Below are 27,631 nucleotides of genomic sequence, written 5' to 3'. Positions count from 1 at the left end.
CATGCAGCAACGAGTACTCTCATTAGCCAGATTCCCTGAGGATATATACTAATACGGCAGTGACCGCCCTGGGGCCCGCTGAGACCCACTGTCATCCTGACACGTTTCCTAACGTGGACATACCATATTGAGGTATGGCCCACTGATTCCTTAATGGATCTTTACCATGACCATTCCTGGGCTTTATGTCTTGGGCTCATTTACTTTGAGACACCTGATTATGATCCTCACATTCTTTTAGAGGATCGAAACGAAGACTTGGGGGTCTCTAGTTGGCACAGGTATGCACTTGTGACAAATAGGGACCCTCGCCTCTAGTCAGGGTAAAGGGGTACACTCCTAAAATAACCCCTGATCACCCCCTTGGTAACTTGGCACAAACAGACAGGCTGATCTCAGAGGCAGTTTGTAAAGCATTTGTGAACACATACAGTAATCAAGTGACAACACTACAGATGGACACCACACAGGTTTTATTTCAAAAATAAGTATTCTTTATATAGATTTACCACAAGACCATTAAACGACAAAAATACACAATACTGTTACTTTAGATGGTAGAAATTTGCTTAGTTCTCTTTAGCTCTTAAATGTGACACTTTAAGTCAATGTACCTATCAATCAGGTGCTGGCGTAGCTCAGGAAAACAGTTACTTGACAAGTGCTCCCATGCAATTAAATCAAGAAGTCCCTGAAAATCATCAACTTTGCTACTGTTCACCCAACCATCCAATGCTCTGCAGAAAAAAGTGACATATTCAACATGGGTACTGTTCGCTATCTTTGTGCAACCCCTGAACCTCAGTCTGTACATTTCAGGAGTTAAACCATATCTAGACATTAATGCATTTTTCATGTGGGGATAGGAATTATAGACATCAGAAGGCAAGTCTAGCAGTGTGTCCTGCCCCTCACTAAGGAACCGCCCCCACAACCCCGCTCCCCAATCCTTCTCAGGGACCCGGTGGGAAGACATGGCTAACTCATAGGCTTTGAACCACTGCCCAATATCATAATTTTTTTTTAATTCCTTCACCACATCTTTAGGGATGTTCACTCTAGATTCCACAGTCATTGACGGTGTGCTGCTACCAGAGGGAGTAATCTCTAAGCTCTTGGCTTTCAACTCCAACTCCCTCAAACTTTTTCATGTTCAAACTGCATTTTTTTCTCTTCTAGGGCTAACTTTCTAGTTTGCATTTCAAATTCTAACTGCCCACTTAACTTGAGCTTGGTCAGCTCCATTTCGTGCATCCTACACTCTTTTCTATCTGTCAACTCTTCTGGAGACAGACTCTTAACAGAAACACTACTACCGGTAGGGGACGGGGTTCTCCTTCCTCTTGGGCCCACTGGCCCTTCCAGCTGCTCCTCTGCATTATCATCATCAGTGGCATTCCTTGCTTCTACCCAGGCCCTCAGCGCCTTGTAGAACTCTGGATTATTCTTATATCCAGTAGTGGACATCTTGAATTTCTTGCAGAAGAACTTCAGCTGCTTGACAGTGTAGCTTTCCAGTTTCTCTTCTTCCCACTCCCACTCATTATCAACAGAGACTACAGATTATGCTCTCTCCATCATGGTTAAGCTTGTCAGTACTCAAAAATAGAAAGTCCCAAAAATAAATCTACCAACAAGTATGTGGTCGCGTTTTGGTCTGCACTCACTAGTAGTGTTCACCAATCACTGTACATGAGTCACAAATGCAAGTCCAGAATCCTCACCGCTGACCACCAATGTTAGACTTGGGGGTCTCTAGTTGGCACAGGTATGCACTTGTGACAAATAGGGACCCTCGCCTCTAGTCGGGGTAAAGGGGTACATTTCTAAAATAACCCCTGCTCACCCCGTTGGTAGCTTGGCACAAGCAGACAGGCTTATCTCAGAGGCAGTGTGTAAAGCATTTGTGAACACATACAGTAATCAAGTGACAACACTACAGGTGGACACCACACAGGTTTAATATCAAAAATAAGTATTCTTTATATAGATTTACCACAAGACCATTAAACGACAAAAATACACAATACTGTTACTTTAGATGGTAGAATTTTGCTTAGTTCTCTTTAGCTCTTAAATGCGACACTTTAAGTCAATGTACCTTTTAGATGCGATACGCAGGGCAACGAAAGTGTTGCAACGATGTTGATGCGTTGAAGATTTTGGTGCAAAGAAATAAAGACGTGAAGATCTTCCAGATGTGGCACGCTTCTCCGATGTTGTGTGAAGACTCGACTCGATGCGTTGGCTACAGCGGTGACATCCCTTTACGCGATGCGACGACAGCGGCCTTGGCGGCGACACTCTTCTCCGATGTTGCGAGACGCTTACGCTCGATACGATGCTGCAGAGGCGACACCCCTTTACGCGATGCGACGACAACAGCTCCGACGGTGGCACGCTTCTCCGTGGATGCAAGGTGCTTTTCTTGATGCGGTGCAAGGCGACAACTACGATGGTTGCGATGGCGACACGCTTCTTCTTCGATGCGAGACTCTTCTCTTGATGCGGTGCAGTGCATCAGCTGCGATGCGCTTCTTCGGCGTTGCGAGACACTTCCTGGATGATGCGAGACGCTTCCGCTCGATGCGACAGCTGCAGCGGCGACACACTTTACGCGATGCGACGACAACAGCTCCGACGGCGACACGCTTCTCCTTCTTGACACGCGCTTCCAGCTCTTTGCGACACGCAGTCCCTCAGAAGGCCCAACAACAGCAGCAGGCACTTCCAAAGAACTCTGGGGAGCTGGGGGTGAAGTCTGTTGTTCCTGAGACTTCAGCAGGAGGCAAGCTCTTTTCCAAGCCCTTTGAGATCCCTCACAAGTTGAGCAAAAGTACACACACAGTTTCTTTCTCCTCTCTTTGGCAGTAGGCAACCACTGCAGGCCAATCCCCCAGTTTCAGGGATAGTTCCTCCTCGGCTTCTTCTTGGTTCCTCTCCTCAGCAGAGTGTTCTTCTTGTTTTCCCAAAGTGATCTAATTTCTTGGGATCTGGGTCCCAATACTTAATACCCCAAAATCCTTTGTCCTCTGAGGGCAGAGGGGCCTTTGCCTTGTTCAAACCGGTTCTGGTCAGTCCTGGAGCACTTTGTTTACCTGACTCCTTCTTTCCTTTCAGAGTGCAGGGCAGATACATCAGACGCACCACAAGAGGTGGAGCCAGCATTGGGGAGGGAAGGCACAGCCCTATTCAGGTCCCAGGTGCAACTCCTCCCTCCCATCTAAATGCAGATCTCTCTATTCACCACTGGGCTACATCACCCTGTCTCCTGGAATTCCCCAGCCCTGTCACTCAAACTCCAGACAAGGAATACACAGCCTAGCAGAGGCAGGTTTGAATGGTTAGACAAGAAAATACCTACTTTCTAAAAGTGGTATTTTCAAACACAGAATGTTAAAACCAACTTCACTAAAAGATGTATTTTATCCTTCTGAGTTCAGGCATACTAAATTCGAATTTCTACCATGTTCCCTGAGTCAGTTAGGATTATAAAATGTAATAACCAAAATGCCACACACACCAGGGAATGTCCTACCTTATCCTTACAATGCACCCTGCCCTTGGGCCTACCATAGGGGTGTCTGATATGAAGAAAAGGGAAGGTTTAGGGACTGGCAAGTGGGTGCACTTGCCCAGTCAGCATGGCAGTACCAGACTGCACGCAGGCTCTGCAATGGCAGACCTTAGACACACTTTTACAGGATGCTTCTGTGGGTGGCACAACCAGTGCTGCAAGCCCACCAGCAGCATTTGGATTTACAAGCCCTGGGCACTCCTGGTGCACTGTACTAGGGTCTGACAGGTAAACCAAACCAACCAATCATGGAATCCCAAATTCATACATTAATTTACAATAGGGCGCACTTGCACTGTGGCACTGGACAGCAGTGGCACAGTGCCCTGAGCAACTCACACCAGCAAAAACACATGAGGCAACAGCAAAAATGGAAGGGAGACCCATGCCAAGGTGCCAGGTCTAACAGATTGTATATAAGAATAAATGGGCCGTGTTGTTCATGTCTCTGGATGCACACTCTTGATTTCTTATTGTCACATGTATGTATCACACTTATAAGAGCACAGAGCAGGTTTCTCACAACACACCTACTCCGCCATCACGAACAATTTTAAAATATCTATTTACATGCAATAGAGTAAAGTAACCAGTTGGTTTTTATATAATAATTGTGACATGTATTGGTCGCAAGACCACTATTCTTTTCTATATATGTTCACCCAAGTTCCCAGGTGCCATTTAGGTTTCCCCGGCAGTCACTGGTAGACTTCCTCCCGTTAGCTCGTAGCATGCAGACTATTTTTCTTATGTGTCACCAGCGTTTAAACATCGATATGAGCTATATGCCATTAATTGTCGTCTATACCTATGAGCGCTTTGCGTCCATACATGTCTGTGGCAACTCTTTATCTCTTAAAGCGGCCTCTGAGCTTTCCTCAGTCTAGCCACTACCCAGTAGACACCATGATGAGGGAACCCTGCCTAACCTTGCATTTTATCTACAGGGTCTTGATTTCTCCCTCACGACATCGGACTTTGGCATCAAGTCCTTATTACCTACTGCAGTACCCGGATCCCATCGTTTGAAATGATAATCCTTATAACCCCCCTCGCCTGTGGACCCTGACTATACGAGTCCATCCGACTGGACCTCATTGGACCCTGAATGGTAGGTATAGATTTCGTTATTTCACCCTATGCACACGTTGTTGCGCATAGCTTTGTGGATTCGTTTTATAAACTCACCATCTTAAATTTGATACCTTAGATATCCGTTGGAAATTATTGTTCCTTCTCCAAGCCTGGGAACATTACGGATCATATCTGACTTGCCCCACAGTTGACACTACTAGGTGTTCAATAGACTTTTGTCTGCGAGTTCGCTCTTTACACTCTATTGCACCTTGTGTGAATGTATATGAGATGCACCTTATGGCTACTTTAAAAACTTCACTGGAGATACTTTTTTAGTTTATCTTATTTTTCATTTCTCTATTTCGCCTGATCGAATTTTCTTCAAATGGTTCATGACTTGGGCACTATTTATCGTTTATCCTTGGCTATGGCCTAACCATAGCCCTTGTCTTGTTTTTTCTTTCTATCTGTTTCTGGGGGCGCACCCTATTCCATTCTTACTTTAAACATTGTTTTATGACAGGTTTAAATCCTTGTTCCCACACCAGTGGCAGATGTTGAGTTATTATAAAAACCTTAGTCTTTGCAAAACAAAGTCTTGATTTCTCTAAACTGGCTGTACATTTATATTGCATGCCCCCGTTTTTTTTTTTTTTAAAGCTCCTTTTGTATATATATATATATATTTTTTTTTTAAAAAATGTTAACATTTTAGGTGTGTCTGCCCCACACCTCTCGTCCATTCCTGCTCTGATGAAGGTGTAGCCCCGGCTGGGGCTAGGCACCGAAACGCGCGTTGGCGTTTTTATTGCTGTTGGGTAGCTGGACCTTCTCCACCCATATATATCCTGTGGATGACAATCATGGACTTGCTTTCAAACTCTCATGTGGCAATTATACCATTGCGATACATATTGTTGAAGTGTACTAATTTCCTGTTTGTGGTATAAATGATGATGCGAATTGGTTTGTGTGGCTGTATGGTTGGTTGTTTTGAATGAGGCTGTGGGACTTTGTGTTTGAATTCATTTAATGATGAATTTTGTTTTACTATGTATATTCCCTTGCATTTATCTGACATAATAGTTTTTGTCAATTTGAAAAATAAGAATGATGACTTTGTTTAACTAAATATTTCCTTTCTTGTCTGCACCGATGTGTGACGAATATTAGGACCCTCCCCAAGGGCCTCTATAAATTATTGTGGCAGGCAAATCTTTTTGATTGGAAGTGGGTGCACTTGCCCAGTCAGAATGGCAGTACCAGACTGCAAGCAGGCTCTGCAATGGCAGACCTTAGACACACTTTTACAGGCTGCATCTGTGGGTGGCACAACCAGTGCTGCAAGCCCACCAGCAGCATTTGGATTTACAAGCCCTGGGCACTCCTGGTGCACTGTACTAGGGTCTGACAGGTAAACCAAACCAATCAATCATGGAATCCCAAATTCATACATTAATTTACAATAGGGCGCACTTGCACTGTGGCACTGGACAGCAGTGGCACAGTGCCCTGAGCAACTAACACCAGCAAAAACACATGAGGCAACAGCAAAAATGGAAGGGAGACCCACGCCAAGGTGCCAGGTCTAACAGATTGTATATAAGAATAAATGGGCCGTGTTGTTCATGTCTCTGGATGCACACTCTTGATCACTTATTGTCACATGTATATATCACACTTATAAGAGCACAGAGAAGGTTTCTCACAACACACGAACTCCGCCATCACGAACAATTTTAAAATATCTATTTACATGCAATAGAGTAAAGTAACCAGTTGGTTTTTATATAATAATTGTGACATGTATTGGTCGCAAGACCACTATTCTTTTCTATATATGTTCACCCAAGTTCCCGGGTGACATATGGGTTCCCTTGCTACCTACAACCTGACGTATTTCTCAGACTAGCACGCCAGCCACCTTTTAATGTTTTGAGATTCTGGAGGGAGTAGTAGGTTAGTGAGTTTTGCAGCACTTTCAAAAACTTTTTTAGAGCTTCTCTTTGTTCACATGTAAGCAATTTCAGACAGTTACCTATGTCTATACACTTCAGTGCTTGGTTTTACTCGAGAGACAGTCTCAGTCTTTTGGTCACTGAATGTCACCCATAAGTGCTGTGCACTGAAACCATGAAAATGTCACACAAAGCATTCTGAAAACTCAGCAGCTATGTATCATCACATTCTAACAGCACCCACACTCAACATTCTACAGCTTTGCCCACTCGGGATATAGTTAGGGTGACCGGACATCCCGGTTTTCCCCGGACAGTCCCCGTTTTTGGAGAAGTGTCCCGGTGTCCCGACACTTTTCTCCAAGTGAATGAAATGTCCCGGTTTTCGAACAGTGTCCGGGTTAAAAACCAAAATGTCCCGTTTTTTCATTATTGTTCCAGTTGAGCATGCGCGCCAATGCTCTCTTTGCACTGCTGGTGATTTTAGGCTGACTCTTTAAATTGTATACATAATGATTTCATTGAAGCAAACATTGTGAAGAGTTTAGTTATCACTGCCACTAAGGGATCAGCGACTGCTGCTGGCATGGGTACCTTTTCATTTTTACATATATTAATATCAGTAAGAGCTGCAACAAGTAGTGATATAAAAAAGGGAATGGGATCGTATACTGAGCCACATAAAAGCAGGATATTGCTATTGCTTTCCTTGCAACCATTACTCCTTCCACAGGACAGTGTTCTACCGCTTTGTAAATAGGTTCAAATGTATAATTCCCAAACATACACACAGGAAGTAAACTAGCATAGAAATGGCAATGACATTAATACACTTAAGCTGCAAAATGGCCGACTAAAGTGCCCTTACTTGTATTGGGCAGATCTCAACAACGAGAATTTTTCTAAGAACCTTGTAAAGGAAAATACATTAGAAATAGGGAGCGGGACGGGGCAAAAACATGGCAGGCACCTTTCTCTGTTGCTGTCATTGGGGATTCAGAAACTGAATAGTTATGTGCCCTCTTAGATTGACGTCCACTCCACAAACAGCATGGAGTATTCTCTGCAAAAGATGAGAGATAATTTGAGTTTTTACCCTGAAGAATAGTACTCCCTTTATTGAAGCCCATCCATTTTGTTATTCTTCCCAATAGCAAAAGTCATGGCTCTGAAAAACTCCCAGCATTAGCATTTTCATGTGCACCAATAATTAAGAATGGAAGAAATGAGCATGACCAGCTAATGGACATTCAAAAATGTCTTTCTGAAAGTGAAATTGTACATTATTATCTAAATGTAAAAACTCCCACTGTTTATGTTGCATACCGGTGGAACATCCGAGGGACTGAAAGTAACGCTGCAAAAGTGAAGCAGCAGCAGTACTAGATCCCTACATATGTTATAGAATCCAGGCTAAATGAAATATGACAGCTACTCATTTTAGTAGTATCCCAATATAGCAGAGCAAATAAATATGCTTTTTTATATTTTGCAAGTCTGTTCAATCAAGGCCTTGAAATGAATTACAGTTGTACGTCAGACCTAGGAGCTGATATAAAAAGTTATTTCACAAATTGCTCCTGGAGCAGACCACAGTGAATGTGGCCACCAATATAAAGGCAAACGTTTAATAAAATATTGTTTTAGCCCTCTGAGATCAACAATTACCTGTGCTGAATGTAGGAGGAGTGCTTTATGGGGAGGAGTATTCTTCAAACAGCACTATCTGATTTTGACCACTAAAGTATGTATATATATAATATATCAAACTCGATAGCGATGCACTCGTTCACTTCCTCGCGCCAAAAACAAGAGAGCACGAACTCCTCTTCAATTGTGCGATCTTCTTTATTGTTCACTATATATATATATATATATATATATATATATATATATATATATATATATATATATATATATATATACTTATTTAATGAGAAAACATACATGGAATTTCAAGGCGAGGGTGGTCACCAACTGTAGCAAATGTTGAGGCAAAGTCTGTTTAAATGAAATTAATGGTTACTGCCAATAAAAGACCTCTGATTTGTCATCTCTAATGCTTCATCTCAGTCTGTGGAGGGAGCTGTCATTGTAGTCCTTTATCTATATCTATGACAGCTGTCAAATAGTCCTACTTTTATGTTGATGGTTACTGTAAACCGTAGTCCTACTTCTATGTCTATGACCTGTCCCCGTTTTTAGGTCTCGCCTGAGTCAGCACATATGCTGCTCTGGCGAGATATTTAGTGAGTGGGCTTTAAAAAGCCAACCACAGCACAGCACCACCACAGCATCACTCAGCACCACCACAGCATCACTGAGTGCCACAACAGCATCACTCAACACCACCACAGCATCAGTCAGGGCCACCACAGCATCACTCAGGGCTACCACAGCATCACTCAGCATCACCAGAGCATCACTCAGCACCACCACAGGATAACTCAGGACCACCACAGCATCACTCAGTGCCACAACAGTATCACTCAGGGCCACCACAGCATCACTCAGGGCCACAACAATATCACTCAGCGTCACCACAGCATCACTCAGCACCACAACAGCATCACTTAGCGCCACCACAGCATCACTCAGCACCACATCAGTATCACTCAGCATCGCCTTTGCACTAGTACACCACCACATCATCATCACTCAGCAAGACCTGAGTATCCTTCAGCATCACCTCAGCATCGTCTCCGCACCAGTCACCACCACCACCACCACTACCACCTCAGCATCACTCAGCACCACCTCAGCCTGCTCTCTGAGGACATTTTTTATTGTAAATACTTTTTTTAATATGGTCGTTCAGTTGTACATAATGCCTTCTTGGTCATATATAAGGTAATAAAAATGCTTCTGACACTTTTTTATTACAACTTTTCAGCATGCTGCACAGCAGCCACACTTCTCTACAGCACAGCTTAAAGACATTGGCAAAGTCAATAGCTCTGGCTAAACACTTATAAGGCCCCAAAGGCGAGACCCATTGGCTATGCCAATGCTTGTTTGTTTTGAGAATCTGGTCACCCTAGACCTAGTGTCCCTAAAACACTACAATGAAGCTTGGCAACAAATTCTATCTCTAGGCCAAACCTTGAATTACACAGTCTAGTCAGTTTTTTTTTGTGTTTGACTGACTGACTTGAATTACATAGTCCGAGACAGTTTTACTACTTATCTTTATTTGACAATTCGTTACAGGCCAGAGACTGACTGTAAAATGAATACATATGCACTGGCAAACAATAGTTTGTCATGGACTCTAGCTAGTCTTCCTCATGGATCAGTTTTTTCAGTAACTTGCGCTCATTTTAGGCACTATTGTCATTTAACAATTTGCGTAGGAAAGTAAGGATTGTGCAACTTCGTCCGAGCACAACAAGTACAAGTCCGGCACGTTACTTTGAGTTAGGTTGGGAATCCATTTCTTTAGATCTCTGCGACTGGTTTTACACCCTAATGACCCACATCGCACACAAATAAATGCAACACATCTACAAGTGACTAGTTCAAAAGCCAGACCAGTGGGCATTGCTAACAGGTACAGTAACGGATATGTGACGTAACGTGTACATGCATTCATTTCTATGCAAATGCGGTGGCTCGGACTCCACCGCCTGTGAAGCTGAGCCCTAGTGTTCTACTTTAAACATGGCCGCCCCATTATACCGTGCGTTCTAGTGTTTGGGTCCCAAGACACATGGACGTTCTCGCTCCTTTTAGGGAGATAGGCCGAGGCAGCAGGAAGCACTCGGTGTCTCCACTGTATAATTCGTCCGGAAACACGAGAAGGCGAAAGGAACGTTCCTGCTCGTACCTCCTTTTCCTTCAAAGTCTTGAATATACGGTGTGGTTTGATTACAATCCGCTTCATCTGCCATAGTTTATTGACTTGCATCCCAGGTGGATTCAGGTTGTCGTGCATCGCCGTCTGTGTGTTCCTGACTGCAAACGGAAACAGAAAACGACTCCCAGTGTCTGTTTCTGCCCGGACCCTGTGCTGCGCTACTCCAACTGGGCGGGTCAGCCGGTGACACATACTTCAGGCAGCATGCAGGTAGGAGTTGTGAATTTACAATCCTAGGGAACAAATATGAATTATGTACTAGGCCAAGTGATATAAACCATCGTGAGAGGTGTGCTGGCACTTAAAATCCTGTCTGATACGAGGTGACTCGGGATATTCTCCCAGCTTTGCCACTCGTTCATTAAAATTGTGTGATCGTGGGCATCCTCTGTTAAAATACCTCTTGATCCCTTTTATATAGCAATACAATAAGTACTAGTAGAGATAACGCCGCGGCCAAGCGTGTGTTCCTTATCAGTGATGAGTAAAATCTGTATCTTCATGTTTAGAAAATCAACTTGAGTTCCCCCTACGCTCTCATGCTTGGTGTGCAGGTGGATAGAAATCCAGTTTCCACATACATCACTATTAATGTCAAGCAATGCATTCCTTGAAGATGGCCAAAACACAAAAATTATAATGTTATTTTTCACCCTATTAAAAACGCTCTCTACTTAAATGGAAGTTACTAGGAAAGTTGGATTGTAAATGTTTATATAGCGCTTACTACCCCTGACGAGTCGTCGAAACACTTTTTTGGCGAGTAGCACACTACTCCGTAACCCAAAAATAATTAGTGTTGAATCAGTTTAGGGAAGTATGAAATTAATTTGAGTGGTGAATATGTAAGTCTGTTACTTGGATTGAAAATGATAGTGGAGGAATGGAAGAGGGAAAGGTTTGCATTTATATTGCACTTGCTCCCCTGATGAGGTGGTGTTGTAGCACCTTTCAGCGAGTAGGAGGCTACTCTGGACTCCAATGAGGATTAGTGGTGAATTAGTGTAGAAAAATATGAAATTGATTTAAGCTGTGGACTGTTGTTGGGATTGTAAAAAGGAGTAGGAGAGCGATAGAAGAAGGAAGTGTCTAGATTTTTTTTTTTTTTTTTAGTTCATAGCGGTAGGAGGGGGTTTTCAATGAGTAAACGGGAGGTGAAAGGGGAAAAAGTCAGAGGGAAGGGTTTAGAAGGGCTTGATTTGGAGATCTGAATATTAAAAGAGGTATGATATGATGCAAGGAGGGTAAGAGGAGGGAAGAGTCTAGAAATGGTTATTTTGGGGCTTATAGTAGTGGTATGGGGTTTGAGAGGAATGGGAGAGTGGAGGTAGAGGATATATTGAGAGAGGTATAGGGTGAGAACAGGGTAGTGCATTAAAAAGAGTAGTAGAGTGAGGTTTGAGATGAGTCAGACAGTTAAGATAGAGAATATATTGAGAGCGGTATAGGGTGAGAAATAGGGTAGTGCATTGGAGAGAGTAGTGGAATGAGGTTTGAGATGAGTCACAGTGGAGGTAGAGGATATAACGCAAGAGATATAGGGTGAGATATAGGGTCGTTCATTGGATATGCTGAATTAGAAGCAAAGTAATAAATATGAAGATACATAAGTACATGGAAGGTATATCATAAATACATGGAAGGTATATATGTATAAGGAAGGTAATGTATGTAGATGAAAGTTGCATTTCATAAAGTCAGACTCAAGCGTTGCTGTACTTTAAATTATTTTTTGTGTGTAATTCAATAGTGAAACAATTGTAGATAAATAGTTATGATAAAAGATTTACCTATTTATACAATCACTTATATGCATGTTAAACATAGAATAATGTAACTATAAATAATGTCTACATTTGTTAAGCAGAACTAACGAATATCTATATCTTTAAAAACATAATTATTATACACGTTTATACAAATCAATACACATATGTAGGTACACATCTATATTCCAAATAAATGTTTATATACAGAGGCATAGGCTGTATATTTATGTTTGAGTGTGGTTGTTATCTGGTGAAGAGCCAATTCTTGAGTAGTCTTCTGAAGATAAGGTTGTTGTCCGTGGATCTTATGTTTGGAGGCTAGAGTTCCATAATTTGTCTGTCTGAACAGAGAAGGATGTGCCACCCATGTTTTTTTTCTTGCAAGGTGGGATTTTGAGTCGAGGTCCCACTCTAGAGTGGAGGTTCCTTTGTTGAATGTATTTTGTGATTTTATTCCTGATGAAGGGCAATCCTGTTCCATGTATCGTTTTGTGGATGATACAAAGCAGCTTGAACGTGGATCTTCTGGCAAACCGTAGCAAATGCAGGGCTGTCAAGGAAGGGGAGATGTGGGTTTGCGGTTTTATATGTAAGAGTAGTCTGGCAGCCGAGTTCTGAATCCATTGTAGTATTTTCATAGTTGTTAAAGATGATCCATGGTAGAAACTATTGGCGTAATCGAGTTTGGACAGAACAAGAGAGATGGTAGCCTGGACCTTGTGTGGGAGTCCCAGCTAGGGGAAGATGCGTTGCAGAGTTTTTATAGTAACAAAGCTTGATCTTGCTAGTTTGTCCACGTGGGCATTCATTGATAGCTTGGAGTCCATGGTCATTCCGATGTTTCTTACTTGCTTTGAAACTTTTAGGCGGTGTTCCTAGATTATCAGGCCATGCGGCGAGTGGGTCATAATTTTTCCAATCGTCACACATGAGTATTTCTGTTTTGGAAGCATTCAATTTGAGATGGCTCCATGTCTTCCATTGATCCACTGCTCTGAGACAACTGAAAATTGGTGAGTGTCCAATGTCTTTGGGGCATTTCAGTTGAAGGATTATTTGTGCGTCATCTGCATAGTTATAGCACGTGAAGTGAAATTGATTGATCAGTGCTGTTAATGACTTAATGTGGATGTTGAAAAGCATGGGTGAGATGATAGAGCCCTGCTTTTGTGAAGTACAGTTTGGAAAGAAAGCGGGGCCGGTATGGATGACATTAGTTCTGTTGTGAATGCAGGATGAGATCCAGTCGAGAGCAGTCCCCACTATGCCGGCTTCGTAGAGTCTTTGTATCCGCGTCATGGCCAACCGTGTCAAAGGCAGCTGAGAGGTCCAAGTGAAGTAGTGCAGCAACCCTGTTGCGGTCAGCTGCATTCTTATTTTTTTGACAATTAATTTTTATTGTTTTAAAAAGCAAACAAAGTGACAGTAAATACATTACAGGTTGATGTAAACCCTGCCCATAAATGGTAATAGAAGTCACAGTAATAAGAGTCATGCGAGCCACCAAGACTGAAAGACAACACATAGGTACATATGTAAATGTAAATTGATACTTGTATAGCGCACTACTCACCCGTGAGGGTCTCAAGGCGCTTGTACGAATACCGCTGTGGAACCCATCCTGGCTTTCCCTGTGAAGCGTCCACTCCTGGGCACCCCCAAGGTGGAGGCCAGGCATCCTTAGCGTTGTGGGGGCCGTTGTGGAGATTAAGCAAGCTATTGCCCAGAGTTGCAGAGTGGGACTCCATGATTAGAATGGCACCAAGGCAAGAATTATCAGGTCCGTGGAATTTTTGAGCCCAAGACCCGCCAAGGCAGGGAAATGAACCCTGGTCCCGGGCTAGACTTCTGCATCAGGGTCTGCCGCTCTAATCATTGAGCCACACTTCTCCACATGAGTGTACTGGTGGGGCAGTGTTAATGTAGTAGATTTAGCCATTTGCCCAAGACACTGGTGAATTTTGCTGGACATCCACGTGCCTCGAACAGGGGTTCCTCCTGAGCAGCGCACCAATCTACCCCACATCGCCATTTTCTTATGGAAGGGGGGTTGACCTGAACCCAGGCCGCCGCAATATCTCGTTTGGCCATTGCGATTGCCGTCCCAAGGAATTGTTTATCTGCTCTAGAGCCGTCCAGCACTCCCAGAATGAGGCGGAGGGGATCGTGGGGGACCTGCCAACCCAGGGTCTGTGTGAGTTCAGACTCTATCCCTGACCAGAACCGCGCGAGACTGGGGCACGACCAAACCATGTGGTATAAATCCACCAGAATGCGGCCATATCGTGTACAATCCGGGGAGGGGCGCAGTCCTGCTTTGTGTAAACGCGCTGGGGTGAGATATGCCGTGTGTAAATAATAGAGTTGAATGATGTGCAGTTTTGGATGAGGTCGTGAGGGTTTTGGGGGCCATAAGGGCATCACACCAGTCCTCCTCCTCCAGTAGGCCCAGCCATCCCTCCCAGCGGGCCCGGAGTGAGGCCAGAGTTGTCGGACCATTGTTGACCAGGGAGCGGTAGATCTGGGACACCCCTCTTCTCCCCAGTTTCCCCATCATGACTTGATCCTCCAGTGGGCTAAAATCAGGGAGTGGCGTACCTGTTGGGATGTGCACGGTGAGTGCATGGCGAAGCTGCAAGTATTTGTAAAATTGGGAGGTGTGGAGGGCGTAACGCTTCTGTAAATCTGGGAAAGCCCTGATATGGTCCCCTGGCCATACATCCCCAAGGAGGGATATCCCTACATGGTCCCATTTCCGGAAGCCCGCTAGGGTCGCTACCTCCCGCAGCCATAAGCCCTGCCAGAGAGGTGTGTGTTGAGTAAGTCGCCTGTCCCAGCGTGTATGCCGCAAGGCCGTGCACCAAGCCACCAAGACCGCTCTGGCGACTGGCGGTATCGCCTGGGGTATAGGGTTCCCGTATAAATATGCTTGAATTTGGGGGAAGTCCAGGTCCCTGAGTTCAGTCATGTAGGCCGGGTCAGACCCTCCCCCAATGTACCAGTCGTGGATGCCGAGGAGCCTGGTGGCTAAATAGTATCGGTGGAGATTGGTCATGCCCATGCCTCTGTCAAAGGGTGGGATCCTTCAGCGGCTCAGGGCGATACACGGCGGGGGAGGACCATCCTTTTGAACAGTGCTCCCCTCCTGAGGGGGTTTAGTGGCAGGGTCTGCCAGCACTTAAGGTCGTCTTTTGCTTTCGCAACCAAGGGGGTGAAATTTAGCGTCCATTCCAGCTCCGGGAGCAACGCTACCCAGATCCTGAGGTACTTAAACGAGTGTCTTTTGATGGGGATAGTCAGTTGCCAGTCAAAGCATGCTCTAGAGAGATGGAAGGGGACTAGGGTGGATTTAGCTGGGTTGAGTCGCAGACCGGAGACGTTTTCGAAGGCGTGGAGCTCCTCAAGGCAACGAGGACCAGAGCTTTATGGGTCCGTTAAAAAGAGCAGGACATCGTCTGCATATAAGGCGAGTTTATCCACATGATGGGTACCCCAAGTCCAACCCTGGACTCGGGGTCATTTCGAAAGAGGCAGGCTAGGGGTTCCATCGCCAGCGCAAATAATGGGGATGAGAGGGGGCACCCCTGCCGCTTGCCTCTCCGAATTGATAATGCCCTCAGGAGGTTGGTGAGGACACTGGGGCTGGAGCACAGAACACGAATAAGGCATCGGAAGTGGTGTCCGAAACACATTGTCAAGAGAACGTCTTCCAGATACCTCCAGTCTACCGTGTCGAAGGCCTTCTCGAACTCTACGAGTAAGAGTGCCAAGTACGGTGTAAGAAGTTGGCGGTGGGCGAGGGCAAGATGAAGGCGCCATATGCAGTGTCTGGTGCGGCGTGCTGGCATGAAGCCGCACTGGTCCGGGTGGACCAGTTTGTGAAGAGGGGGCGGAGACGCTGGGCTAGGGCTGTGGCGAAAATCTTCTTTTCAGTGTTGATTAAAGAGATCGGGTGGTAGTTTGCGCAGGTGGCAGAGGGCTGCTGGGTCTTGGGGATCACAACGATAGACGCCACGTCGGTCTCGGGGGGCAAAGGAGCCCATCTCGGCGACGTGTTGGTAAAGCTCTACAAGCTGAGGAAAAAGCAGGTCCCTGTAGACCGGATACTACTCCTGTGGGAAGCCATCTGGCCTGGCGTTTTCCCAGGTTTCAACAGACAAATAGCTCTGTATATTTCCTCAGGGGTGAAGGGGAGATCTAAGTCTGCTGATCCTGCCGCGGTAAGGCATGGGAGCTGGGTTGTCGTTCGGTCCAGCATCTCCGAGAGTACCCTCGGGGGTGAGAGCGGAGTATAACTGAGCGTAATAATCCACGACAAGCCTGCACAATTGCGTGGGAAGTGTGGTGGATGGCCCCGGTGGCGTCACAGATTTCAGGGATTATCCTGTTAGCCAGGGGTAAGAAATCAAATTGTTTAACAACTTCCCATTTTTGTCACCCCAGCTTTAAACTCGGGCGACGGAGGAGCCCCACAGCATCTTGGCCCAGTCAAGGGAGATCTGTCTGATTTCTTCTCTAATGGCCGCAAGCAGCCTGTCGTGTCGGAAAGGGCCATCTCCAACCGTGTCGCCCGGGCCTCGAGCTGGGTCAGGGGGGTGGACTCCGCCGTCCGTTTCTCGTGCACCTGTCCCCTGGCCACGCCCCGGATGGTGGCCTTACCGGCTTCCCAGAGGGTGCCCGGGGATGGGACCGACCCCTGGTTGGTAAGAAAATAGTGATGCACTTCCACCGTGATCGCTTCCCTGACCGCCTTATCTTGTAGGAACCACGTGTTTAATCTCCAGACAGTACGAGGCCCGGCTGGAACTCCACCCAGGTGTAGTGACAGGGCTGAGTAGTCAGAAACCCCCCTGGGGAGGATAGAGATAGCGGAAACGCTTTTGGCAATCAGGATCAGGTAGAAGGAGTAGGTCAATGCGAGAGTGCGTGTGGTAGGCTACAGAGGTATGAGTTTATTGAGTGGCCCGAGGATTCCAGATCCTCCAGACGTCGAACAAACAGAGGGCGGCCGACCAATCGAATAGCTTCTTGGCATGGGCCAGTCTCGTCGGGGAAGACGCACCAGTCGTGTCAAGTGTTGGTTGCATAACCGCGTTAAAGTCGCACCCGATTATAGTCTGACCCGGGGGTAGGGCGGAGACTGTGTCTGTGAGGTGGTGAAGGGTAGAGGCGAGTGTTGGAGAGGGATGTAAACATCTGCATTCTTAAGGCCGTCTCGGATGATTATTTTCACCTAAATGACCCTTTTCTGTTCTCAAATGCTGGGTGGGATGTATGGGAACGTAACTTTTATTTGTATTTATATATGGATGACCTAGCTGGAAAAACTTGAGTGGCCTTACTTTTCAGGAGTTTTGCTGCAGTTTCAAGATCATTTTAGTTTTTCTCTTAGTTTAGAGGTGTGCACTTTCTGATATTGGTCTATTGCTATGCACTTCATTGCTTTCGAGATACTGTGTTACTCTTAAGTGTCACACATTTGGTCAATAAGTAGAAGTGAATACCTTTTGTTCAGGTTGCAAACACTGAAGGAGCAGAGGAAACTTTAAAGCTAGTGTCCCAAAAATAAATTAACTAAAATTATAAAGGGAAAATGTTGCTTTTTGCCACCCATCCAACCATAAAGAAGTGCTTGTTTTCCCATCCATCGACCTGTGCATACCCAAAAAATGCAAAGCATGATTGTCCCCATCTGCGTTGATACCAAGTGTCCCTGGTCATGTGAACCCTCTCAATTTGGCTCCAACAGAGATTTTAAATCATCAAAAATATACAAAGGCTTTCAAGAGTATTAGAAGACATTTTTTGTGATTTCAAGAATTACTTGCATGCAGTAATGCCTTAGCATTAATGCTGCAGCACCTTTTTCCTAATTTATTTTTCTCCACAGGGTTTATTATAATATTCCCTGTGGAAAAACAAATAAGCTACGTGCCAGACATTTTCAGATACATTCACATGATTCTTAATCTCGAAAGAATCAAGGGGCTTATTGCGATGGTGGTTCGGATTTGGGACCAGCCGCCCATGAGGCGGCCTCCCCACAATCCGAATTACGATGCGACCGCCACCTTGGTGGTCACTTCACCTATATTTTGCATTGTGGTGGGGATGCGTTTTACAACCCCCGCCACAATGCAAAAATAAAGGTACTTGTATATCCCTGCATTACATGGCAGGCACCATGCGGTGCCTGCCGCATGGTACCTGGATATGTAGGCGGCACCCTAGGTGCCCCCCAGTGCCCTTGACCCAGTCCCAGGGATTAAGGGGGGCCCACTACGAGCCCCCAAATCCATTTCCGCCATTCGTTTTGCTGCGGTTTGTCTGCCACAAAACAAATGGAGGAAAGGGATATCATAATCCTGCAGGCCCCGCCGCAATGTTGGGTTATGTTTCTGTTCCGACAGGTGGTCGGAAAAGGACCGCCTGTCAGAACCGTGGCGGACGGTCTTTACGACCGCTACGCTTACCCACCGATTTTCCCCCCCACCATCATAATATGGCAGGGGAAACCAGTATGATGGCGGAAGGACCGCCACCGACCGGCTGTCGGTGGCGGGCCTTACGCCATCGTAATGAGCCACATAGTTCTTGTCTTAATAGGAGTAAATACCCAGGTATTTCCAGGATGGGAATGGATCTTGAAGAAGTTTATAAATACCTTCACATTTTCCAGGGCATCCCCACCCTGGAACACCCACTTCCCTGCTCTGGGTGAGTGTTGATTCAGGTGTAATATTACAGTTTTGGGGGTAATATGATTTGTGAGTAAAACCAAATGAACGTTTTCTGATTATTTATGTTTTCTTTTTCCAGAATTGAATTTGCGCCGTTAAGTAAACCTGTTTGTGGGTGCAAGTTCAATTTACACCGTCAAGTGGCTTTGTGTCTCTCACCCAGAAAGTCTTATGAGATACGGTGACTAACATATGTGCTGCTCTCCTACTGAAGGTACCAAAAACAGATCAGGAGTGACAGCAACCCTGGCCTTTGAGCATACTATAATCAAGGCCACTGGAATTATGTTGCCATTGTATTCTCATAGTTATGGATTTGGCACATAATCAATCATCTGCTACATAATCTGCAGATTTCCCCGCCCCCCCCTCCCAAAAATGAGCTTCTAGCTCAAACAGATCAAAAGTTACTAAAATGCAACAACATCTGTTGCTGTGCAGTAGAAGCCCCTTATTAAAAGTTGACTGGTACAAATTATGTGAAACCTTTGCCCACGCACTGTTAAAATGACAAAATAAGGTAACTATACAATTACAAAATGTGACTCACTAAACCTCTTAGTTTAGCTTTTCGTGCCACATAATTTAGTCAATCTTGCTGCATAATCTGTCCCTGATTATACTTGACTGCCATTATGTTAGGCTTGATGAAATGTTTGTCCCACAGACAGAATTTTGAAAGTGAAGTTTTTACTGAATGTGGGAGTAGGCTTTTCCATATTTAAATAAAGGTAATATATATAGGTATGATCTCCTTATTTCCCAAAATAATGTACTGAACCTGTGCACTATTAAATTCTCTATCTCTCTCCCCGAGACGGTTCGTTACCCCCTTTCACTTAAACTGTTTTATAGGATGGTACAGATCAACTTTCCTGGGAGACGGGGTTTTATAAGCAGCAGTAAAATGTCATGTTTTAAATAGATAGCCATATAATATATAACATGCCAACATGTTCTGTGGAATGGGTTTTTTAAGTGTTGAAAACAAAAACATAAATAGAAACCAATTATACATTTGCAAGTGTTTCTGAAATCACATCTGTAGTTGGCAAATTAAAACACAACAGTTTAAAGAAATCCCTGAGAAGCAACATAAGACCGCTCATGAGAATTATTCATAGGCCAACGAAAAGGTCTTATCTGTTGACTTTAAGGCCCAAAACAGTGTGACGGCCGTAGGGAGAGTATGGGAAATTGTGAGTTGCACAGGGAGAAGATTATACATATGCACAGGTGAATAAACGAAGTTGCGTTAAAAATGAAGGCTTCGTTAGTAAGACCTCCTTTGAAGGATTGGGATTTTTTCTGTAGGCACCATCTCTAGCATGGTAAACACAGACACAGGGTGCTATCTATAATGGCCTACAAGAATACGTACCACCAAATATTGGCCATAAAGTTATTTTCTATTACCATCATTAGCATGTCTTTCATCACCCCAATCCGTGTACCGAAGTAGATAATTTCAAGTTATACTTTGGTTTGAAGAGCCTATCTATTAATAAACTTAGTGCCCGATTACAAGTTTGACGGTGTGGGTGCGGCCCGACCCGCTCCCACACCGCCAAACAGCGCTTCCGCCTGCCCGCCAGATTACGAGTATAATAGTGTTCTGGTGGGCCGGAGGCATGGCGGTCCCTCAGACGTGCAGTTTAAAGACTCATATGTAAGCCTTTAAACTGCTCCGCTGCGGGCCATGGACTGTGAAGTCCATGCCATGCAAGAATGGGGTGCAAGCGCACAGGTTGGCACAATATGTGCCCTCCTGCATGAACCCCTGTGCACAGAGCTAAGATGGAGCCCTATAGGGCCCCCTTTCTTTCCTCACTGCCAGCAGTTTTATGGAGAAGGAACCTCCATGAGACCGCTGGCAGTGAGGAAAGTCATAATATGCTTGCCGGTGCTGCAGGGCACTGCTAAACATATTGCGGCCTTCAGGCCCCACACCACCGCCAGGGATGGTGGAATCTCTGATCCCTGGTGGTTGCAGCGGTGCCATGACGGTCTGACCGCTCAAGTTGTAATCTGGTGATCGGACCGCTGGTGCAGCGGAAGCTGGACTGCCACCGATGCGCCACTCAGTCCTCGGACTGCCAAACTCATAATTAGGCCCTTAGTTTCAAAAACAGCCTTGACGGGTTGCTGAATAATTCCTAGGCATATATATGTGAAAGAAATGCTTTCGATTATAGAGGGCAGAATGTCACAAATTAGGTTCCTATATCTGTCTTCTTCATGGCGCCGTGAAAGTAAAACAACGGGGTCCTGTGTTCAAGGAGTTTTCATTATCTTCTGGCATCTTGCAGATGACGTAATGCAGACATAGGTTTATACTGTCTGTCCTGTTATTTTTGTTAGTTTTGTCACTTTTGTCAGTATGTTACCCAGTAATTCTTGTGCAGTAACTAAGGGAATGTTTTTTGCCTTAATTTCAAGTTGAGGGAAAATACTGGAGCCGCAGTGGCAGTCATTGTAGAGCAAGGGTTCTGGCACACTACAATCTCGCATGCGCAATACTTTGAAACTTTCCTAAACTGAAAATCTTTCATCTAGTGATTGCAAGTCACGCTACCTATGCAATTTACTGTAAATTTCTCCTGTGCCTTTAATTCATTGGTGGGTGGGTAGGGCAACAGTGCCTGAAACTAAATTCACACACCTGAAAACATTTAAAACAGGATGGAAAAGTGTATTCCGTTCCATTTCAGCCCACAACAGAATTCTGCAGAGTTCCCGTCTACGGATAGGGCACTAGATGACCTGAAAATATCTCCTAAAAGGAGACGCTTTTCCCCACACCTGTCTTTTCCGCATGACTGTGGGTGGCTTGCGTGTAGCAGACAGCTGCCAGCTAAATCCCAAGGCCTTGCACCTGTTTAACACTTGCCTCCGCTCTTGAATGCATTTTTTTTTATCATCGTACGTTTAAAAAAAACATTTACTCTATTTTGCAGACACTCCTGAGCGATTCTTACAGTTAAAAGAACTAAAGAACAGAGAATCAAAATTATTTGGTCAGGATCACACAGTTGGATCAAGTGGGCGAAGAAGGAATTGAAGCCTGGGTCAACTATTCACACAGCCTGCTGTGTTCAGTTTATAGGTCAAGTGTAATATTTTTTCCATGGTGTTTGTGTAGAAATTGAACACATTGTGTGTTTTTTGTCCCCCCACAAATAGTATTTGTGCCTCTTAAAATGTTTATCCTCCTTTCCTGATAATCAGTGCTTGAAATGGAAAAATCTTAATTCGGGAACCCAAGAATTGGGATTGAAGGTGTGGCAGAGGAAAGGGGGTGAGAGGCACGAGGGGCAGAGGTTGAAAAGCAGAGTCTGACAGTGAATTTATTTTAAATAAAATAAACTGCAAAGGAATGGGCAACAAGGACAAATGTGAAAGTAAATCTTTTCTGGCTTACTTAGTTGTCATTAAAGGTTGTATTTTAAAATATCTTACATGGTTAAAGCACCTGCTGCCGACATCTTTGTGTGCCCAGCAATGTTGAGGAGATTTTAATAGGAGTAAGAAAACTCCGGTGGTTAATACAGTTCTGGGAGAGTGCTGTGTTTTGTCCAGTCATGGGTTTGACTCCTAAAATAGGTTAATGTGTCTGCCTCAAAACACATTGTGTAACACGCAGATCACAGATTTGTATATTATGTACATGGGTAAGTGGGCTACTGCTTTTAACAGTAAGATGATTGTGTTCCTTCCAGTCCATAAGTTGTGATCCTCCCAGTTTATTACAGTGATCTATCAGCATCAAGAAGCTGCATGCACATTATAGTCATAGGCTTGAATTCTTATTGTTTTTTTCTCAATTTGTTGTTGGTGTGTATATTACAAAGAAGCGTTCTTTGGGAAGTAGTACAGACAACCCCAAACACTGTGGTGTGTTTTATATCCAGATTTTGTGTTTCACCCGGCCATTCACTCTTAACATATAATATCTACAAGTATGGACAATATGTGATTTCTACACTTTAGAACACTCATTCTCATATATAACATTTCATGTGCGTTGATTTACACACTTCTATGAGTTATTGTGTCTGTGTTTGATGTAAAGCGTTCTGATACCCTACACTGGGATGAGTAGAACTATAAAAGAATTACATAAAAAGAATTGTAGCTGGCATTTTAATCAGTATTTGTGTAATTGTAATTACTCACACACACATCCATCTGGCAACCTTACAGTGCAAGCACTTCTCCTCTCACAAAGGGGGACTGAACAAAGTAAAAAGCGTGCCTCCAGGTCATAGTTTCTCTAAAGTACTTGTAAAGTGAGAAGCTGTGTGCCTTTCTATTAGTTTGCCTTAGTGGTGTTAAGCTCGAGATGGCTCTGAGCCAGAATGATTCTTCAAAAAAATACAGGCTGATGGCTGTTTGAGGAGATCTTTTTCTTTGGGCCAAAGTGAGAAGAAGAAAGTCCCTTTTCTACCTGCAGGTTGCTGCACCGAACAAATGGAAAGGAGATAACGTGTGGGTGTGAATTAATTGTATCCTGGTGTTGGAAAATGACACCAGGACAAATTCAGCATATTTCCCTGGGTCGGCCAGATCCGGCCCAAAAATGGCTGCTAGAGCCTGGATCTGGCAGGACCCCCTACTCTTCAGCACTGCCAATTATTATATCAAAATGAATCCCTCTTCCTAGTATATTTAATTGTGCGTTAATCGGAGAAAACAGGAGATTCTGAAGGACATAGGTCAGAAAGCCTGGGAGAGGGTGGGCTTGATATGCCGATGCAGTGCACCTAGGGTGGATGGACGGATGGACATTGGAGAGAAGTTAGAAGATCCCTGACCCAGGGTTTACTCCCAGTTCTGAGACTATACAGTGCCAACCTCTGAGCGGGAAAGAGATAGCAATAGGCATACTCTGGCTCTCGACTTTCAATCTTCGAAAACCAATGCAGTGTATCACTCCATCTGGCAAACAATGGAGTGATACATAGTATCTGCTGAACATTGACAAACAGTGGAGGGATACAATGCAACAGCTTTCCGTTATTGAAAGACTCATATAAGAGCGCAGTCCAACAAACATATATTTTTCCACTGGAACAACGCCGCCGCGTCATATCCCGGACATGAATGAATTAGAAAACTGTCGAGAGCAAGTGTGGAGCATCAACAATCATGATATATACAGCTACAAGAAAATAACTCCTACATCCAACAGAGAACATTACTTTAAAATAATTAAGAAGTATACATTACCACATGTGGTGGATCTCAACAATGTGAAATACCAGTGGATTGAATGAAATAAAGTGGCTGATCTATCCAAGGATACCAAACACAGGAGAATATGGAGACAGGTGGCATAGTCGTAATGAGATCCGTAGAGTTTATATAGGGTTGAAACGTCACCACTACATCTGTGTTTGTGGTGTGATAAAGGTTATGTTGTTTTTAGCAACCTGTGACGGATTTCCTCTCTGGAAGGCTGGATATACATCCTATGATGCTTATTTGCATTAATGGCAAACTGTAAGTATTAGTACCACCATGATAACTGCACCGTCTGCACTTTAATTATTTGATTAAACTCATATCAAATGAATATAGCTAGAATTAAAGAGTGGCCTTATGTACATTTATTGATTAATCCAATAAGGTTTATGCAATTGCACAATAAAGTGTAGGACATTTATTCACACAGGCACACTCTATGTATACTTGCCTCTCAAGTGAATCACATGGGGCAGCTGTCCAAGTTAGTTCTTACAGCACTACTGAGCATTAGAATATTGTTAGCATTTTTATTGTCCCAAGCAACCATACAAGAGAAGTGCCTGCTTTTGCAGAGTCATAACTCATTACAGCAATATGCGGAATTGACCATACAAGTAAACCCAGTGTACGCACGGTTATTTAAATATTGTAAAAAATAAAAGTAGTCATCTTCAAGACATCTTCCTCCTGCCTTTTATTAGGAGATTTTAACAGAGAATTAATCTGCCATCAGACGGTGTGCTTATGAGCGTTTCCAAGGACAAATGTCCAATTTTTGCTGCAGCCATTTTAGAGATGAGTTCAGAATAATTTCACCACTCAAAAGTCTTGTGAAAAAGCTCAAACTCTCAGAGTTGTTGATCAATCCCTGAGGAGTTTCGTCCAGTTGGTGTGATGTTTTAGGCCTGCTTCTTCAGAGTGAATAGGCTTGAGCGTGGGCTAATGCAGAGAATCCAAAATATTATGGCAAGTACCAAGCATTGCCAAACCCAAGGGGTGTGCGCTTGTGCTTTTAGCTGTTTGTGTAATGAAGAGAGAGCACAGACAAAAGTATCTGGAAAATCAATGCTACAAAAAACAGCACTGGCAAAGTCAGTAGGTCTTCTCCGTGACCCTGGATTGCAGCCTTATTGGATTTGCCAATGCTTTTTCCCTAGTAGATAGCCTTTACACATGTATGATGGCCCTCTTGAATGTTTTTCTTTTTGGAAGCATAAGAAAACGTATTTCAATATGTCCACTGTGTGTGCTGCATCCATCTTGAAATGGTTTCAAAAGCATTACATTATATCACTGTCTCACAGTGTGTCTCTGGGACTCTGTTTCTGTCACCTGTGTGGTTTGGTCATTAGTAAAATATGTAAAAGGGGTGTGGAGCCTGATATTACTGTACCCATACTAAGGGTAAAGATCATATTTAATGACCACTCTTAACAGTGATTGTTCAGGTTGGCAAGAAGTCGCCTCACAAGTAAGAACTGGGATATAGAAGGGGAGGACTCTGCGTAATAGTGATTGTCAGTGTGTAACTGCGACATTCTATTCCAAACTTGGATGCTCTTCAATGAGGAGAACAAATCCATTCAGTGGTTTCATTTTCGCCTGGTCTTGAATTGAATGCGCTTGCTTGTACAGAATAACAAGCGGCTTCCAAGTGTATCTGACGGTGCAGAAACAGTAACCAGCTCGTAGGTGTGAGCCTGTCTTACTTTTAATTGGTTATGCTCTCTGGGGTCTTTCTCACCCTGGAATTATCAAAAGCATGTGGTCGTCAGTCAGTGGATTGCAATAATGAATGTCAAAGGCACTTTGGCGTCTCACTGATGGCTGCTCCGCTTAACTGATGGATAGTGGTCATTAAATAAGACCCAGGCTTATAAATTACACGCCCACAGGAGCTACATCTTGGACAAGTTGACTGCGGGGGTCTTTGTCTGTGCCTCTTCTGACCACTCATTATCCAGATTTAATTACAGCAGGGTGGCTAGTGTGTTCAGTGTCCAATAAAACACCCTGTCCTCAGTGCTGTGTGGTCTGCCGAAAGGTCAACTTGTCTTGTGCTGCTGTGGGCTCTCTTTTTGAGATTATGTAGTCTCGCTTGATTGCATTGCTTTAAGTCTGGATGCATAGTGTTTTAATGCTTTATCATGTTGGTAGTGAGTCACAAAGCTAAGACTGTGAACAGGGGGGCAATTCCACCCATGCCTTAGTATCTTTTTGTTGGCAAAATTAGTTACTTTTGTTTATCAGCAGGGTTTGTTGTATACTATTTTAGAACATTTGTAAAGTAAATATGTTGGTTAGATGGCATTTTTATCTAATAATGACTCTTCTCTGATTTATCCTAAATGTTGCTTGTACACCTCTCACCTGTTGCTTTCAAATCTCCTCGTTTGGACCCTCATTCACTGGGATCCTTGTAGAACGTATACAGGGTAGGCCGGGTGTCTCTGTTTTAAGCATACATCAATGCACAGTACGGAACCATTCCACCACTGTACATTTCTCATCGCCCTCCTTTTGTCATCTAAAAAAACAGGCAGAGTTTTTTAGGTGTATCCTATTTGGATAAGGACCGGTTATTACTTTGATGACAATCATCAGACAATAATTGCATTATATCTCCACCTGTGTTGGTATTTCCAGTACATAGTACTGTTACTAGACTGATTGGCTTGTCAAATGAATGCTGACTGTGAAGCAAATTTTCAAGTCAGTCCAAGTTGTTAGTTACAAATATTATTTTTTGGACAAGCATTTTAGATCTGAATCTGAGAGTTGAATACATGTTTCAGTGAGGAAATCTTTATTTTCACATTGAGTATTTTGTGTTCTTCTATAATAACTGTGGATCATTCAACTTGGAAAAAGGTCACGAGTGAAGCAAATTGCTAAGACTTTTATGGCATTGTTAAAGGAATTAATAACAATTGGAGGTCCTGGAATATGTAAGAACAATAGCTCTGATCTGGAGTAGCTTAGATTGCTTGGTACACATTGTCTGATGATCTGCAACAATCCATAGATATCAATACAACTATATGCAAAAGGTGCAAGGAGTTGGTGGTGTTGTATCTGGCATTGATGCGTTTCAACCCTCTGATGATTATACAGAGCCTTCATCAAGGATGGTCATCTGGCACAGTTAATAGAAATTCTTTTGCTTGACCATTTTTGGTGAATTGTACCATGTACTTCTAAAGGGCTTTCAAGGTGTAAGCCAGCGATGCCTTATTTGTTGATCTTTTATCATCGTGATTGCTTCCGATCTTGTATTAGAAATCTCCAGTGTTGAACAAAAGGTAACAGATTTTGTTTTTGGAGGATGGCTCCATTTGGTGATTCGGAGTCATTGTGAGTGCCAAATCAAAACTCTGGCACCAGATGCTGGGTAGGTTAATAGCTTT

General features: G+C 43.9%; 1 protein-coding gene across 1 annotated transcript in view; it reads left to right on the top strand.

The window, feature by feature from the left end:
* Positions 1-10,336: 10,336 nt before the first annotated feature.
* The window catches only part of PDCL3 (phosducin like 3), an 81,936-nt gene continuing 64,641 nt past the window's right edge, over positions 10,337-27,631 (top strand). The window contains exon 1 of the mRNA XM_085622766.1: positions 10,337-10,678. Coding sequence (XP_085478892.1) covers positions 10,673-10,678 — 6 coding nt within the window. The 5' untranslated portion in view covers positions 10,337-10,672. The remainder of the gene's footprint in view (positions 10,679-27,631) is intronic.

This window comes from Triturus cristatus, chromosome 8, assembly GCF_964204655.1.
Source record: "Triturus cristatus chromosome 8, aTriCri1.1, whole genome shotgun sequence".
Classification (NCBI taxonomy): domain Eukaryota; kingdom Metazoa; phylum Chordata; class Amphibia; order Caudata; family Salamandridae; genus Triturus; species Triturus cristatus.
Note: the sequence above shows the minus strand (reverse complement) of the source record. Positions and strands in the feature narration are given on the sequence as shown.